The following is a 15,615-nucleotide window of genomic DNA, read 5'->3' on the forward strand; positions in this document are numbered from 1 at the left end:
GTGCAGAAGGACCCAGCCTGGTTGGTGCACTGGGCTTCCTGTGGCCCCTGTGATTGGTTCATGGGTGCAAGCAATCATTATGGTTTCTTGTGCTTCCTCTAACACACACAGCAGAGGAGACTTCCTCTTTCTGGCCATGCAACACTTTTCAGTAAGCCTGTGAAGTGGAGCCTGAGGAAAGAGACAGGCTTTCAGGGTTCTTCACACTGTAGCACTTACCTTTGGCTTTAATTCTCCATAAATGTCCTACACAAAACTCTACAGCAGACAGGTAAGTATCTGCCAACCCAGCCCCCACAAATATTTATAGATTTCCCCTCTTTTATATGCTCCCTCAAGAATGCTTCCATAACTCCTTACTGAGCCTTAGGCCCTATGTCATTTAGGATACATCTCTTGCTAACTACCCCACCCAATGTAAAAATATTATGTTATATACTATTGTTCATGCATATGCATTCACACGACCCCAGCAGCTTTTTCATGTAGGGCTGGTATTCTTCCACTTGAGCCACCTCCAGCTCTTTGCTGGTTAATTAGAAGTAAGAGTCTCATGAACTTGTCTGCCTAGGCTGGCTTAGAATTGCAATTCTCAGATCTCAGCAGCCTCCTGAGTAGCTAGGATTATAGGTGTGAGCCACCAGCACTTGCTTTCCTTATTATTTTTTAGGTAAATGTCTTCTCTCTCCAAACTACAATATATACTCCTTAATGACAGGAATGATTCTCTTTTTTTGATCCTTGGTATTGGTAGTTGGGCATGAACTAGTGAGACTTGAACCCAGGGACTCTCAGTCTTACTTGGCTCTCTTGCTCAAAGCTGGAGTTCTGAGTCACATCTCCACTTCTAGCTTTTGTTGTTTAATTGGACTTCTGAGCTTGGGGTGGCTTCAAATCTCAGTCCTCAGATCTCAGCTTCCTGAGTAGCTAGGATTATAAGTGTAAGCCACCAGTGCCCAGGTGGGAATGTTTCTTAATATTATATCCTTTACAGTATTCCTAGTACAGTGATTCTCCAAGAGCATCAGCACTACCTTGACACTTGTTTGACAAATGAATTCTCTGGCCCCACCCCAGACCTATTAAACCCAAAACTGCAGGTTGGATTCAGCACTCTCAGGCTTAACAGGCCCTCCAGGTGATTACGCCTTTGAGTTTGAGAACCACTGCTCTAGTACAAAGATACTTAAAGTCACTAAAGAAACAGATTTATACCTGTTCTCTGAAATTTAGGTTGATAGCCTAGAAATCTTCATTTATATGTAGAGGAGGAGTGTTGGGTGCAAATGTGCCAGGGGACACATGTTGAGAAATACTGGTCTAGAGCAACACCTCTTAGACACAGTAACAACTTAATAAATATGCCAGTTGTAGTAATTTACCAAATTATTGATACTAGTTTGAGAAATGAGCCCTGTGAAGAACCAAATTAAGAGCTGGGAAGGTGGCTCAGTGGTAGCGTGCTTGCCTTACATGCATGAAGCTCTCGGTTCGATTCCTCCACACCACAAAAGCAGAAAAAGCCGGAAGTGGCGCCGTTGCTCAAATGGTGGAGTGCTGGTCATGAACTGAAGAGCTGAGAGACAGTGTCAAGGCCCAGAGTTCAGACCCCCACAACCGAAAAAAAATCAAGATTAATTAATAATGATCCCTAAGTCTTCGATGACTGAATAAATTTTAGCCCCAAGATATTTTTGTTATTCCAACCAAGTCTTCACCTCTAACTCAGGAAAGCTTTTCATTTATTTCAAGTTCTTTCAAGGCACAAAGTAAATCAGACAGAGTTCTCTTTGCATCTGTTGTCTTTCCAATTTGTTTTCTCTCACTTGAATCATATTTTCTACATCCTGAGAGCTCATATTGTGCCAATAATTCCAAGTGAGTTAGAAAAACAGAGTCAGGATATACCTATAATCCTAGCTTCTCAGAATGCTGAGATCTAGCTCAAAACCAGCTAAGTCTGCACCATTCCATCTCCAAAAAAAAATTGGAGGCATGGGTTAAGTGGTATAAACATCAGCTGAGCAACTATGAGGCACTGAGTTCAAACTCTGGTATGTAGAGGAGAAAGAAATGGGGAGAGAGGGAGGTGATCAGCATTATTTAAGGAGTTTAATGTGTTTGCACTAAAATGAATGTATTATTTTACTACTTTGTTATTTATGTAGAGGGAGGTTTCATTGTTACATTTCCACCCGTTTATAATATATTCCAATTGAATGTATTTTAGAAAGAGAGAGAGAGAGAGAGAAAGAAAGAAAGAAAGAAAGAAAGAAAGAAAGAAAGAAAGAAAGAAAGAAAGAAAGAAAGAAAGAAAGAAAGAAAGAAAGAAAGAAAGAAAGAAAGAAAGAAAGAAAGAAAGAAAGAAAGGAAGGAAAGAAGGAAGGAAGGAAGGAAGGAAGAAAAGAAGGAAGAGGGAGAGAAACTGACAAATGCTAATGCTTAATGTAAACTTTCAAACATCTCTAAGGAAGACTTAAGATTTTTAGAAAGGAGAACCTATCTTTCAGTCTATCTACTGGATTTTTATCCTTTAGAAGCTGTAGGCCTGGGATTAGAATAAACCCTGAAGCTTTGAATCACCTGCTGTTATCAAAGAAACCCAGGTTCTTCTAAAGAGATCTATGGGGTTTCTATTGGCTTTTAACTTGATGGGGGAGAATAAATAGCAAGCCAACATCCAGAGGACTCATCTAGAAGGCAGAATAGCATTAAGCTTTTCATGGTACGTATCATGCTTTTGGCTCTTTCTCACTTGGTTTTCTTATCTTTATCCCAAAACTTTGGTTGAAGATGCTGCATAGCAAACTAATCTTGTATCCTGCTGTGCCCTAATATAAACTCTTCCAACCTAGTGGGGACTGTGTTCTCAGTCTTCTGGGATTATGCTACGTTCATTTCCCTTTTCACATATATATGTTTTCCTCTTGTTAACTCAAATCCTGTTTAATCTTGAGGATCTAAAGCAGCAATCCCAAATCTAGCCTTTGTTGAACTCTTAAGGCACTTGGTCTATACCACATGCTTTATTTCTAAATCAGGCTCTGCCTCCAGAAACCTATACTATACTCATTGCGTAGCTGAAGTCAAAGAGCTCTAGAGCCTGAAAAGACTTCTACTGTAGAAGCTCACACTGGGGTATCAGTCAGAATCAGGCTTTCATGAAGTTGAATATGGGCTGAGTTGTGTGTGTGTGCATGTATGTATGTGCTGGTCCTAGGGCTTGAACTCAGCCTGGGTGCTGCCCCTTACCCTTTTTTGCTCAAGGCTAGCACTCTACCACCTGAGCCAGAAGTGGTTCTGGCTTTTGGTGGTTAGTTGGAAATAAGTCTCATGGACTTTCCTGCCCTGGGTAGCTTTGAACTAGATCCTCAGTCTAGCTAGAATGACCGGTGTGAACTACCAACTCCAGGCCCTGGGCTGAGCTGTTTGACTTAGTGGCTACAAGTCCAGTTCTAGATCCAAACAGCTTGAGTTCATATCCCAGTTTGATCTCTTACCAGCTGACTGTTTCCTGCTTGTAAAATGTAGATGACATTGATAGTTTTATGGGACTGTTGTGTATATTAAATTGATTCATACATATACATTGGTTACTTATTTACTACATACCATTTACTTTTCTTTTCTGGGGATTGAACGCAGTGCCTGTACATGCTAAGCAAGCATTCTGCCTCTGAGCTATATCTTCATACCAGGTAACTTTCAGGGCTTTGCATGTGCTACTTCAAACAATAATGCTATTCTAACATGTACTAGCCTTGTAACTTTAAGCCATTATGATTCAGTTGGTTTCCAAATTTCTAAAATGGTGGTGATCACATACGCCTGTGGGAATAATTAAATGATTTGGCATATGTAAACGTTTGACTCCAGGCCTAGTGAATTAAATTAGGAATACCAACAATAAATTAAAATTTTGATTTAAGGAAATATTTAGTGGGCTTGTTATAGAATCCCAGACAGTGAAATATGACACCGCACAAAGAGAAAGGCCAGTTTAAAGAAGAGACTAAGCATAGCATGGGGTGATCTTGAGGGACTTTATTGGAAATATTATCTAGCAGTTCCTCCTGTGAACTAATGAAGCCTTCCTAAAGGTATTTAATTACCCCAGAACAAAGCCCTTAAGTAACCCTCGCTATGAACTAGAATCCCCTGAGGTGCTCTTAAAACTACATTCAGCCATAATCTATTCTTTTGAGATTCTGACTGAATTGTTCTGGAGTGGCACCAAAGCATCTGCAGCCTTAACACTACCCAGGGATTTTCATGCATAAGTAAGTTTGCTATGACATCAAAACCTTCCAAACCTCCGAGGAACCATAGAACCTATTGTGGGAGGAGAGGAACTGAAGAGAAAGCTTAAAAGAGCAAGTTGATGCCCACCACTGGTTGTAAAGTACTATGCTTTCTCTCCTCTCAAATTTCAACTGTTCACCTTGTGTGGCTTACAGGATTGTCTTCCTCTTTCAGTGATACTTCCTCTGGGATTCTTGATAGAGACTGCTTCCAGAATAAGGTAGGTCTTGAGATCTTTGGGGCTAGGTTTAGCATCAAGGTACCATCAAGGTTGGAATATTCCTGCCATGTCTGAAATGTGTTAAATGGCTTCATCATACTCTTGGCTAGACTATCAATAATTAAGGAATCTAATGTCACTAGTTGTTACTGCCTGTCCTGAAACAGTCTGTTTACTAAGACCAGTCTTAGCAGTCTAGTTAAAATTTGCATTTTTAAGCTGGGAACTAGTGGCTGATGTTTGTAATCCTAGCTACTCAGGAAGCTGAGTATCAAGGTTCAAAGCCAGCATGGGCAGAAAAATAGGAGACTGTTAACTCTAGTTAATCACCAAAAAGCCAAAGTGGAGCTGTTGTTCAAGTGATAAAGCTCCAGCGTTGAGTGAAATGTCAAGTAAGATCACAGGGCTCTGAGTTCAAGCCTCACTAATGGTATGAAAAAAGAAAGGAAGGAAGAAAATGTATACTTTTCTAGGCTTACTAAAATAAGGGTTTGGAATTGTCTGCAGGCTACAGTTTCATATTAAAATACTTTTTCCATTATCTCTTAAGAATCTAAAGATAACTCTACAATATTGGATTATGCTTAGGCTTTATTTCTAGAAAGCCAATTCAGTTAATATCTGCTCATGACTCTACTACAATATGTAGAGAAAGCGTGAAAGAACCACCTAGGCTTGTGTTCTTGAAAGCTACCTAGATCTAAATCCAGGGATTTAATCACCAAAATGCCCTCAGGAAAATCTGACATTTAGCAGCCTAGCTCTGTGCCTTGTGTCCATGTCCTGAGCACGATACAAAGCAGAAATGACATGGTTTATTCTAGGGCACTTGCTTATGTCAGTCTTTGCTTGATCTTCTCCCACCCCAACTATAAAACTGTATGTCTCTGCTTTGCAGGAATCTCAGCAGTAGCTGTTGCTTGGAAACTTGAAGTCCTTGAAATGAATGTCTGCTAGGATAGCTAGAAACAGCCAGCCTAGGGGAAAGTGAGACTCCTAATGGCAGTAAAATGAAGCAGATTTGAGATGGTATATTGTTCACATCTAGGAGTCTTCATATGTTAGTATCTACAACTTCAGATATTTCAGACTAACAAATTCTAAAACAATTATAAACTAGCCTGAACTTAAACATTGTGCTGTGTATTCTTATTCTCCCAAAAGTTGTGAGCTGTCTGCCAATTAAGAGCTTAACTTGAGAAAGATGGAGAAGGGAAATGCTTAAAGATGAAGGGAACAGCTGCCCTGCATTTGCTTTCTCCGACACTCAAGCTTACAGTGTTAAACATCTTATCCAGGTTTTTCCATTTTCAAGAATTCTTATGTATGTGTGCACGCTAGTACTGGGATGTGAGCCCAGGGACTAAGCACTGTCCCTTAGTCTTTTTGCTCGAGATAGGCACTCTATCACATGAATCACAGCTAAACTCCCAGCTTTTTCATAGTTAAGTGGAGATAAGAGTCTTACAGACTTTCTTGCCCTGGCTGGCTTCAAACTATGATCCTCAGATCTCAATCTCATGAATAGCTAGGATTACAGGCATGTGCCACCAGTTAGTCTATTTAAAAAACTAATTAAGACTATATCATACAATATTAATTTTTTGGTCTCCTAAGGCATGGAATCAGTAATTCCTCACTCTATTGTTTAACTGCCTAGGCTATTGCCTTAATAAAATTTCCTACAGGTAAGACTTGACATACTTGTATCTTTCACACCACTTCCCTTTTGAGAATAGAAAACAGGCTTATATCAAGATAATCTGATCTTAAATATCAATCTTTTCTTTGCTTACCTGTGTCTCATGCCATTTAGGACTAATGGAGCCAGAAACCTTAGAAATATGTCCTTATGACCCAAACCACAGAATGCCAGCCAGCAGGTTACAGTACCACCTGGCATCATGCAGGAAGGTAAGTTTTCCTGTTAGAAACTACAAATCGCTAGAAGGGGAAATTTTTCATGATATAAAATTTTAAAGCTTTTTTCAAAGAGAAAGAGAAAAAAGACAGCTGGGTGCCAGGGTACTTGTAATCTTAGCTACTCAGGAGGCTGAGATCTGAGGATCAAGGTTCAAAGCCAACCCAGGTAGACAAATCCCAAGAAACTCCTATCTTCAACTAACAGGCAAATAACAAGAAGTGGAACTATGGCTCAAGTGGTAGCATGCTAGCCTTGAGCAAAAAAAGTTAAGCAAGCATGTGTGAGGGCTTCAGTTAAAGCACTAGTACCAGCACACAAACACACAGACACACAGACACACACACACACAGACACACACACAGACACACACACACACACACACACACACACACACACACACACACACACACACACACACACACACACCCTTCTGATCTTGTATAGAAAAGACCTAGCAATTCTTCATGATAGTACCTCCATAATTTCCAGAGATTGGAATAGTGGGTGTAATACAGTCAAAATCCAATATGAACATTTTCCTTCTAGAAAAATCCGAAAATAGCTAAAAAGATGGCTAACTGCAAATATAACGCTTGTCATGTGGTCCCAATCAAAAGGCTCAAGGAGCACGAGGCTAACTGTGTCAACAGAACTTCTGTGGATGATGGTAAGTTTTGCATTAAGGTGCAGGTAAATGACATCAGTGGAGATGTAGGATGCTTCCTATGTATCTCAACCCAATACAAAAAATTACTTCTATCACTTTTTGTTTCATTTTGTTTCAGAACCATTTATTCTTCCAAAGTTTACTTGCTCTAGTTTGGATTCAAATGAGGAACTTCCTAATACTACAAATCAAATTCCTGACCCCGATGTCTGGAATGTAGGTGAGCAAGGGTGAAAATGTGAACATAATCACAAATGAATGAAGACATGAATCCTAAGCCTTTATCGTTTAATAGATACCAAGTAACAGCCTTGTGTGGTCTTCATGCTCTTCACATAAAAATCTGAATTAGTACATCATTAAAAAAACTGAATTAGTACATCTAAGGATTTCACCTGTGTCTCTGGAAAGGTTGGGGGGAGGAATGTAACTTTAAAACAATTAAGATAGGGCTGGGAAGATGGCTCAGTGGTAGAGCGTGTGCCTTGCATGCCTGAGGCCCTGGGTTCGATTCCTCAGCACCACATAAGCAAAAAGAAAAAAGCCGGAAGTGGCGCTGTGGCTCAAGTGGTAGAGCGCTAGCCTTGAGCTGAAGAGCTGAGGGACAGCGCCCAGGCCCAGAGTTCAGGCTCCACGACCGGACCAAAAAAAAAAAAAAACAATTAAGATAATCTTAACAACCAATGTCTCGTTACTTCCCTACCACAAAAAAATTTGTTGACACAAACTGAAATTTGCATGAAAGATTTGAATTTAGCTTATCTCAAGTGATAACCTGTCCCTAAGATGCAGCATTATATAATGAATATCTCACTGGCTTTCAGTCAAATCTATGTACTGCTATGCGCACTTACCTTAAAGAAAGTTACTTCTCTCAGCTGGCTGAGAACTGAGGACCAAGGTTTGAGTTTAGAAGCTAGCTGGAGCAGAAAAGTCCATGAGACTCTTAATCTCCAATTAACCAGCAAAAAGCCAGAAGTGCAGGAGTGGCTCAAGTGGTAGATCATTAGCCTTGAGCAAAGAACTCGAGCCAAAAGCTTGAGGCCCTGAGTTCAAGCCTCAGAATAGCACAAGAACAATTTGTTAAGGCAGTTACTTTTCATATACATCTTCCTCCTCTCTGAAAGGCTGCCTCACAATCTTAATAGAAAATGGCTATTCTGGGAGTATGGTGTGTGGTAAAGCACTTGCTTAGCAAGTGTATAGGACTTGAGTTCAAACTACAGTTCCTCCAGAAAATAAATAACTATATTATCATAATATCGGCTCTTTTAATACATAAACTCCAAGTTGATATCATTTTATCAAATTAAAATTTGGTTGTATGTTAGTGATTAAAGACATGGACTCTTTTCATCTTGTAGCTATCAGTGATCTTGGTGGCTGTCAGTGTTTCACATTTTTGTTTCCAAAAGGCAAGCGGAAAAAGTATAATTGCCTTTTAGCTATCCCAGCCCAGAGGAAAATACTTTTCATTCATATTCCATTGACAAACCTGGTCACATGATCTTATAAGTGCAAGGGAAATAGGTAGGTAGTCCCTGCCAGAGCAGCCAGTAACCACCATGGACAGGAGACTAAAATTTCTGCAGCCAGTTTGTCATCTTTGTAACAATATAAAACTGCTTACTACTTGTGTTTCTTCCTCTTTTCTACTTCCTAGATACCATGCATCATTTTCCATCATTTGTCCTTAAGGATTTTGCTCCAAAGATGCTGGTTTGTGAAAGGTAAATTAAGCTATATTTTCATTGTCATACTAAAGAGAATATCTGGTCAAGTGGACTTGTGTGTGTGTGTGTGTGTGTGTGTGTGTGTGTGTGTGTGTGTGTACATTTGCAAGCATGGGGGTTGGGGAGGGGGGGGGGGGTACCAGCCCTGGGGCTTGAACTCAAGGCATGGAAGCTGTTCCTGAACTTCATCTGCTCAAGTCTATCACTCTAACACTTGACCCACAGCTCCACTTCAGGTTATTTTGTTTGTTTTGTTTTGTTTGGCAATTAACTAGAGATAGGAGCCTCACAGATTTTTCTACCTGGGCTGATCCTTAGATCTCAGCCCCCTGAATAGCTAGGATTACAGGCCACCACATACATAATTGGACTCCTAAAGGGAGATAGAAAATTAGACCATAGGGGCTGGGAAGGTGGCCAGTGGTAGAGTGCTTGCCTTGCAGGCATGAGGCCCTGGGTTCGATTCCTCAGCACCACATAAACAGAAAAAGCTGGAAGTGGCGCTGTGGCTTAAGTGGTAGAGCACTAGCCTTGAGTTCAGGCCCCACAACCAACAAAAAGAAAAAAGAAAAAGAAAATTAGACCATAAACATTACTTATCACTTTTTACATACCACTTATGTTAACTACCCACCAATAATTACTAATTTTCCACTCCTAGTTTCCAATTAACTTTTCTCTCTGGTCCTCCTACAGTGACTCAAAAGACCTAATAGCTATGACTAATAAGCAACTTAACAACTATAAGTCCTGGAGAAAAGGTAAAATAAACTAATAGAATTTAAAATAATATCACTAATATTGCATTCTAAACTTTCAAAGATTCTTGGACATTTGTCTTCTATACAAAATAGAATTACAGAAAAAGTCCTGGTGGCTTTTACATCTGACTTTGGAGAAAAATTTGACTAGGGCTCTATTTGAGATGCTACTAACACACCCCAAGCTTAGTATCAAAATGATATTGGGCCTGGAAGCTAGTGGCTCACGCCTATAATCCTAGCTACTCAGGAGGGTAAAATTAAGGATCATGGTTCAAGGCCAGACTGGGCAGGAAAGTTCGTGAGACTCTTATTTCCAATAAACCACTCAGAAAACTGGAAGCAGTGCTGTGGCTCAAGTGGTAGAGTGCTAGCTTTGAGCTGAAGAGCTGAGGGACAGTGCCCAGGCCCAGAGTTCAAGCCCCATGACTGACAAAAAAAAAAAAAAAATTACATTGGGGCTGGGAAGGTGGCTCAGTGGTAGAGTGTTTGCCTTGTATGTATGAGTCCCTGGGTTCGATTCCTCAGCACCACATAATCAGAAAATGTCAGAAGTGGCGCTGTGGCTCAAATGGTAGAGTGCTAGCCTTGAGCTGAAGAGCTGAGGGACAGAGCCCAGGCCCAGAGTTTAAGCCCCATGCCCAAAAAAAAAAAAAAAACAGAAACAAAAAGCACTCAAAATGACATTATTTCCAATCTCTTCTCCTCACAGATAAGAAAAACTGATGGAGAAGTTATGGATCAAAGAGCCAATAGGAATTTGTTTTTAAGTCACTATTAAACTTTATGGACGTCTTAATTATCAAACTTGACACTTCTGTCACTGACATCTTAATATATTTTATTTAAATAAAGAATATTTTCCTATGACAACCATCAGCTTGTTTCTTATTTGCCCTTGTGTTCACATTCTCATTTGCTGACTAAAAGACTAGAGGGCTTATTTGCTTCTGTTATTAATAGAGGATATAAGTCTATGGCAATAATGCTGTTATTAAGTTCTTCATCTCCTAATCTTTTCTCATGTATTATATTCTAAGTCACTATACAACCATCAGATCAATGTTCTTTAATAAATTCTCTTCTAGGGGTTGGGAAGGTGGCTCAGCGGTAGTGTGCTTGCCTCCCATGCATGAAGCCCTGGGTTTGATTCCTCAGTACCACATAAACAGAAAAAACCAAAAGTGGCACTGTGGCCCAAGTGGTAGAGCACTAGCCTTGAGCTAAAGAGCTCAAGGACCGTGCCCAGGCCTAGAGCTCAAGCCCCACAACTGACCAAAAGCAACAACAATAAATTCTCTACTAGTTTTTCATACTCATCTGAGTTTGGAGCTTGGTTCTAAATGCACCTTTCTTAAAATCCTTAAAGTGAGTTCATCCTCATCTCATTACACCTATTCTTTGACATCGTTCATTTTTAAATGTCACCCTTTGCCCTCCAACCATTCAAGTCCATGTTTTAGTATTGTTTTTATTTTCAATCCAACTCCTATTTTCACTAAAATCTTTCATGTCTTTTCACAGCAGTTAAATATAGACAATTTTCTCTAACATCAGTCATACTAAATCTTCATAAGGGAAGTCAGAATCACCATGTGGCTTTTTATTTCCTACACAACTAGCCTGGTGCTATGCATCTCATATTCAAATACTTTGCACCTTTTGTTGAAACCGTGTTTCTCTATGTAACCTCAAACTTGCTATGAAGCCCAAACAGGCCTTGAATTTTTTATTATCCTGCCATGTCCCCCCCCCCCCACACACACACACACCTCCATTTCCATCACTTCCAGCTTACTTGTTGCTTAGGCTGAACCAAGACCATTGATTTACTTAGCTAGCTACTTAGTTAATTGGTCATGGGGCTTGAACTCAAGGTCTGGGCACTGTCTTTGACCTTTTTTGCTCAGGACTAGCACTCTACTGCTTTGAGCCACAGCACCCCTCTTGTTTCAGCCTTTGAGCTGAAGAGCTGAGGGACAGCACTCAGGCCAAGTTCAAGCCCCATGACTGACCAAGTAAAAAAAAAAAGAAAGGAAAACCAAAATGACTTAACCAGATGAAAAATACTTCTTAAAAAGTGGATTGGGGGCTGGGAAGGTGGCTTAGTGTAGAGTGCTTGCCTTGCATGCATGAGGCCCTGGGTTCGATTCCTCAACACCATATAGGCAGAAAAAGCCAGAAGTGGTGCTATGGCTCAAGTGGTAGAGTGCTAGCCTTGAGCTGAAGAGCTGAGGGACAGCGCCCAGGCCCAGAGTTCAGGCCCCACGACCGGACCAAAAAAAAAAAAAAAGTGGATTGGCAGCCAGGCGCTGGTGGCTCACACCTGAAATCCTAGCTACTCAGGAGGCTGAGATCTGAGGATCCCAATTCAAAGCCAGTCTGGGCAGCAAAGTCCATGAGACTCTTATCTCCAATAAACCACCAAAAAACCGGAAGTGGTGCTGTAGCTCAAGTGGTAGAGTGCTAGCCTTGAGCTGAAATGCTCAAGGACAGAGTCCAGGACCACAGTTCAAGCCCTACAACTGAAAAAAAAAAAGTGGACTGGCGGCGCGGCTCATGTGGTAGAATGCCAGCTATGAGTAAGAAAAACTGAGCAAGAGTTCAAGATCCTGAGTTCAAGCCCCAGTACACACACACACACACACACACACACACACACACACACACACACACAAATAATAATTTTTATTTAATTTAAAAAGTAGAAATTGTTTCCTCAATAGGAAATGTACTCATTACCTTACTCATGTAACTGTAACCCCTCTGTACAGTAGTTTTACAATAAAAGACATAAAAAAGTAGAAATTGTTTCAGGGGTAGGTAATGTTTCTTCAGCATAATATTACCCTTCTATCATCTTTCTAACAGTCTTCAGAAAGTTCTCATTTCCTTTCCTATCTCAAACCAATAGTGGCTCATAAAGAATGGCTTACAATTTACATGTTAGAAACCAACACCAGAAAAAATGTGAGATGCTATTTGATGCTGAATTCTTAGGAAAGAACTACCTACAACTCAGAGAAAAAAGAGCAGATTTATTAAGTACTATTTGTATATTGGTAACTCTTACAGGCAATGTGGATTACAGAATCATGAGACACATTTTCTGATACAGAATCTAAAATATAGACAAAATATCACTACTTTTATTCTCCTCACTCACCTTGAATTTACTTTAACTTTCTAGAGCTTGCTAAACATTGGCTATTCCTTGGCAAGCCCCCATTAGAAGCCTTTCTTTAAACATGTTTGTTTTCTTTTTTAACTTTATTAAGTAGTTGTACAAAGAGGTTATAATTCCCTAAGTCAGGATATGAGTACAATACATTTTGATCAATGTTATCCCATCCATCATTTTCCCCCTCCAATCCCTACCCTCATTACATAATTTAATTTTTATATAATGTACATTGAATTATAGTTATTGCATTTGCACACTCTACTTCAATTCATGTGCCTACCATTACCCTCATCCCAAAAATAGGTTTCCATTTCTGGCCTCTGTGTGTGTGTGTGTGTGTGTGTGTGTGTGTGTGTGTGTGTGTGTGTGTGTGTGTGTGTGTATGCGCGTGCATGTGTGCCAGCCTTGGGGCTTGAACTTAGGTCCTTGTACTTGCACTTGGCTTTTCCCCTCAAGGCTGGAGCTCTATCACTTGAGTCACCAAAAAAATGCACTTTCCAACAGATGTGTCTTTTTACTCCTTAGTCCAAAGGCTTTATTTATAGCCTTTATTAATTCTAAAAATATAGTGTATAATTTAGGGATAAATGCTAGTCTGCACACAAATAGAACCAGTAAGAATCAGATTCAACTTTGGGTATCAGCTACCTCCTAGAATGACCCTTGTGTAAATTACTTTGTCTCATTGTTTCTTTCCTTTTTCAAATATGATGAACCTGGCTGGAAAATCAGTCTAAAAGAAAACGCAGCAGGGATTTCAAAAATGGCAGAAACTTTCTGGTCTGAAAAGGAATGAACAAAGCATTTAAGAATAAAAAGAACAGATGTGGGTGCATTTTTATTTCAAAATCAGCACTGAAAAACAGGTTTGGCTTTTATTGGTATGTTCACAAGCTTGTTCCCTGGTGCTAAATGGAACAGCGTTATCAATTGAGCATCCTGTCACCCTGACAAGGCATTACTGAAGGCAGTGAAGCTTGATTCTGTATTCTGGTTTAGGACCCACTTCCCACCCTCTCAAGCCTTTAGTTCTTTCTTCTTCATAAATGTCAATCTGCAGGTATCTTGAATGAAGAGTATTTATGGTCATAACAGCAGTGACCCAAAAAATGCCTGAAAAAATTACATTTTTGGTTCAAAACACTCTGGCCCCACTAACTGTGCATGAATGATATTGTGATCTATTCAGAAATTTAGGATTTCGTGACAATTATTTGGAAGTATTTCCTCATAATCTGAAACTGACTTGCCAAAAACAGCAGCCTTTTCAAAACTGCTTTGTTCAAAACTTGTAGAGAAGCTTTCATTCTTAGCAATTTAACTGGGGAATAAAGCACTTAATGGCTTGCTCCTTCTTCACATGAATCATCTAGGCCATGCAGGTGAAAGAATAGCTTTTAGAAATCAAAAACAGTGCCTAGGTCAGTGTTTCTTAGCATTGGCTGCATATTAAAATCATCTGTGTAGGTTTTTAAAAATAACTATGCCTAGCTATTTCTGATTAATTTGTCTGGATAGGAACTTGGCATAGAATGTCTCAATAGCTCCCCAGATGACTCTAATGTGCAGTCACGATTTAAAAAAAAAAAAACTGTCCCTCAACAAAAATGGCTTGAGTCCATCTTCCATCAACATCTATTTCTTTGGAACTAATAATTTATGTTTACAAACTACTCATGTAAAACATAGAATGTCTCGCTCCCAAGATCCTCTTCATGGAAGTTACATTCAAATATTACTACTAAGATAGGTTCTTTCAAGTCATACTTAGGTTCTAAACTACTGAAATGTGTCAGTGAATATGACAACTACTGAAATCTCAGTATTTCAGCACCCAGAATAACCTGCCAGACTGCCTCTAAGGTTTTGGATAATAAAAACTTTGTTATATCACATCTTTTACATTGTGACTTCTAATAATATCAATAGCTGTGTACCGTGGCACATACCTGTAATCCTAGCTACACAGGAGGAGGACATCTAACAATCATAGTTCAAAGCCAAGCAAGAAAGTATGCTACACTCTCATGTCCAATTAACCAACAAAAAGCCAGAAGTAGAGCCATGGTTCAAGTAGCCTTGAGCAAAAAAGCTCAAGAACAGCATCTAGTTCAAGCCCCAGAACCAGTACAAACACACACATACAAAACCAATAAATAGATCTAGCTTCAAGGCAAACACTTTCCTTTTCTGTTTATCCTTCAAAAGGTCCTTGTTTTCCATAATTTATAGGAATTTACAAATTCAACCACTTTCTGGCATGTATTATATTGTCAGTTAACTATTATTCCACTTCATACTTCCTAAGCACTTTGGGAATAAAAATCTATATTATTTTAAAATCTATATTATTTTAAATCTATGTGTGTGTATATATAGTTACACATATGTATATTATTTTGTTACATACATATGTACACATATATTTTGGTTACATGTATCTCTATACTGTTACACAATATGTTTAACAAAATGAACCAATATGTGTACACAAATTGTGTAACAAAATAATATATAACAAAGACAATTGATTTATATGTTTGCTTTTCTATTTCAAATTTTAACTTTGACCCACTTTTCATCTCCAACCTAAAACTTCCTTTAATCCAAGAAGGCACATCCACCATCCGACCATTCATTCTCAGACATTATTATTGCCTTTTGAATTTTGAGATTCTCTTATACCATGGTAAACAGACACAAAATTCCCAATCTTGTTGATTGTTTCTTTTGAATTTGTATTTTGCTTTTTTGTTTGCTTGGTTTTTTTTAACTGTTCTATATAAATAACTCGTGAGCAAGAAAATCCGTCAAGGCATGATTA

The 15,615-nt window shown here is 39.3% G+C and overlaps 1 protein-coding gene across 2 annotated transcripts; it reads left to right on the forward strand.

Annotated features, from left to right (window-relative positions):
• Positions 1-181: 181 nt before the first annotated feature.
• Positions 182-9,621, forward strand: LOC122124399 (gametocyte-specific factor 1-like). Of its 2 annotated transcripts, XM_042699150.1 has the most exons (8): positions 182-271; positions 3,646-3,698; positions 4,477-4,522; positions 6,339-6,436; positions 6,993-7,113; positions 7,232-7,333; positions 8,777-8,843; positions 9,543-9,621. In XM_042699150.1, exons 4-8 carry the CDS (start codon positions 6,344-6,346, stop codon positions 9,619-9,621), a joined length of 462 nt encoding a protein of 153 aa, XP_042555084.1. In that variant the 5' UTR covers positions 182-271; positions 3,646-3,698; positions 4,477-4,522; positions 6,339-6,343. The 2 variants fall into 2 exon arrangements, with proteins under 2 accessions (XP_042555084.1, XP_042555085.1); XM_042699151.1 differs by lacking the exon at positions 3,646-3,698 and having other exon boundaries at positions 185-271.
• Positions 9,622-15,615: the final 5,994 nt, after the last annotated feature.

This window comes from Dipodomys spectabilis, unplaced genomic scaffold (assembly GCF_019054845.1).
Source record: "Dipodomys spectabilis isolate Male_0828 unplaced genomic scaffold, ASM1905484v1 ptg000234l, whole genome shotgun sequence".
NCBI classification, from domain to species: Eukaryota; Metazoa; Chordata; class Mammalia; order Rodentia; family Heteromyidae; genus Dipodomys; species Dipodomys spectabilis.

What these genes read in the sequence shown, in the direction of transcription:
- LOC122124399 (XM_042699150.1), top strand. Translation starts at nt 6,344, where the DNA reads ATGGAGCCAGAAACCTTAGAAATATGTCCTTATGACCCAAACCACAGA. An exon ending in CCCCGATGTCTGGAATGTAG is followed by an intron (nt 7,334 to 8,776) that starts GTGAGCAAGGGT and finishes TCTACTTCCTAG; the next exon opens with ATACCATGCATCATTTTCCA. An exon ending in AAGATGCTGGTTTGTGAAAG is followed by an intron (nt 8,844 to 9,542) that starts GTAAATTAAGCT and finishes GTCCTCCTACAG; the next exon opens with TGACTCAAAAGACCTAATAG.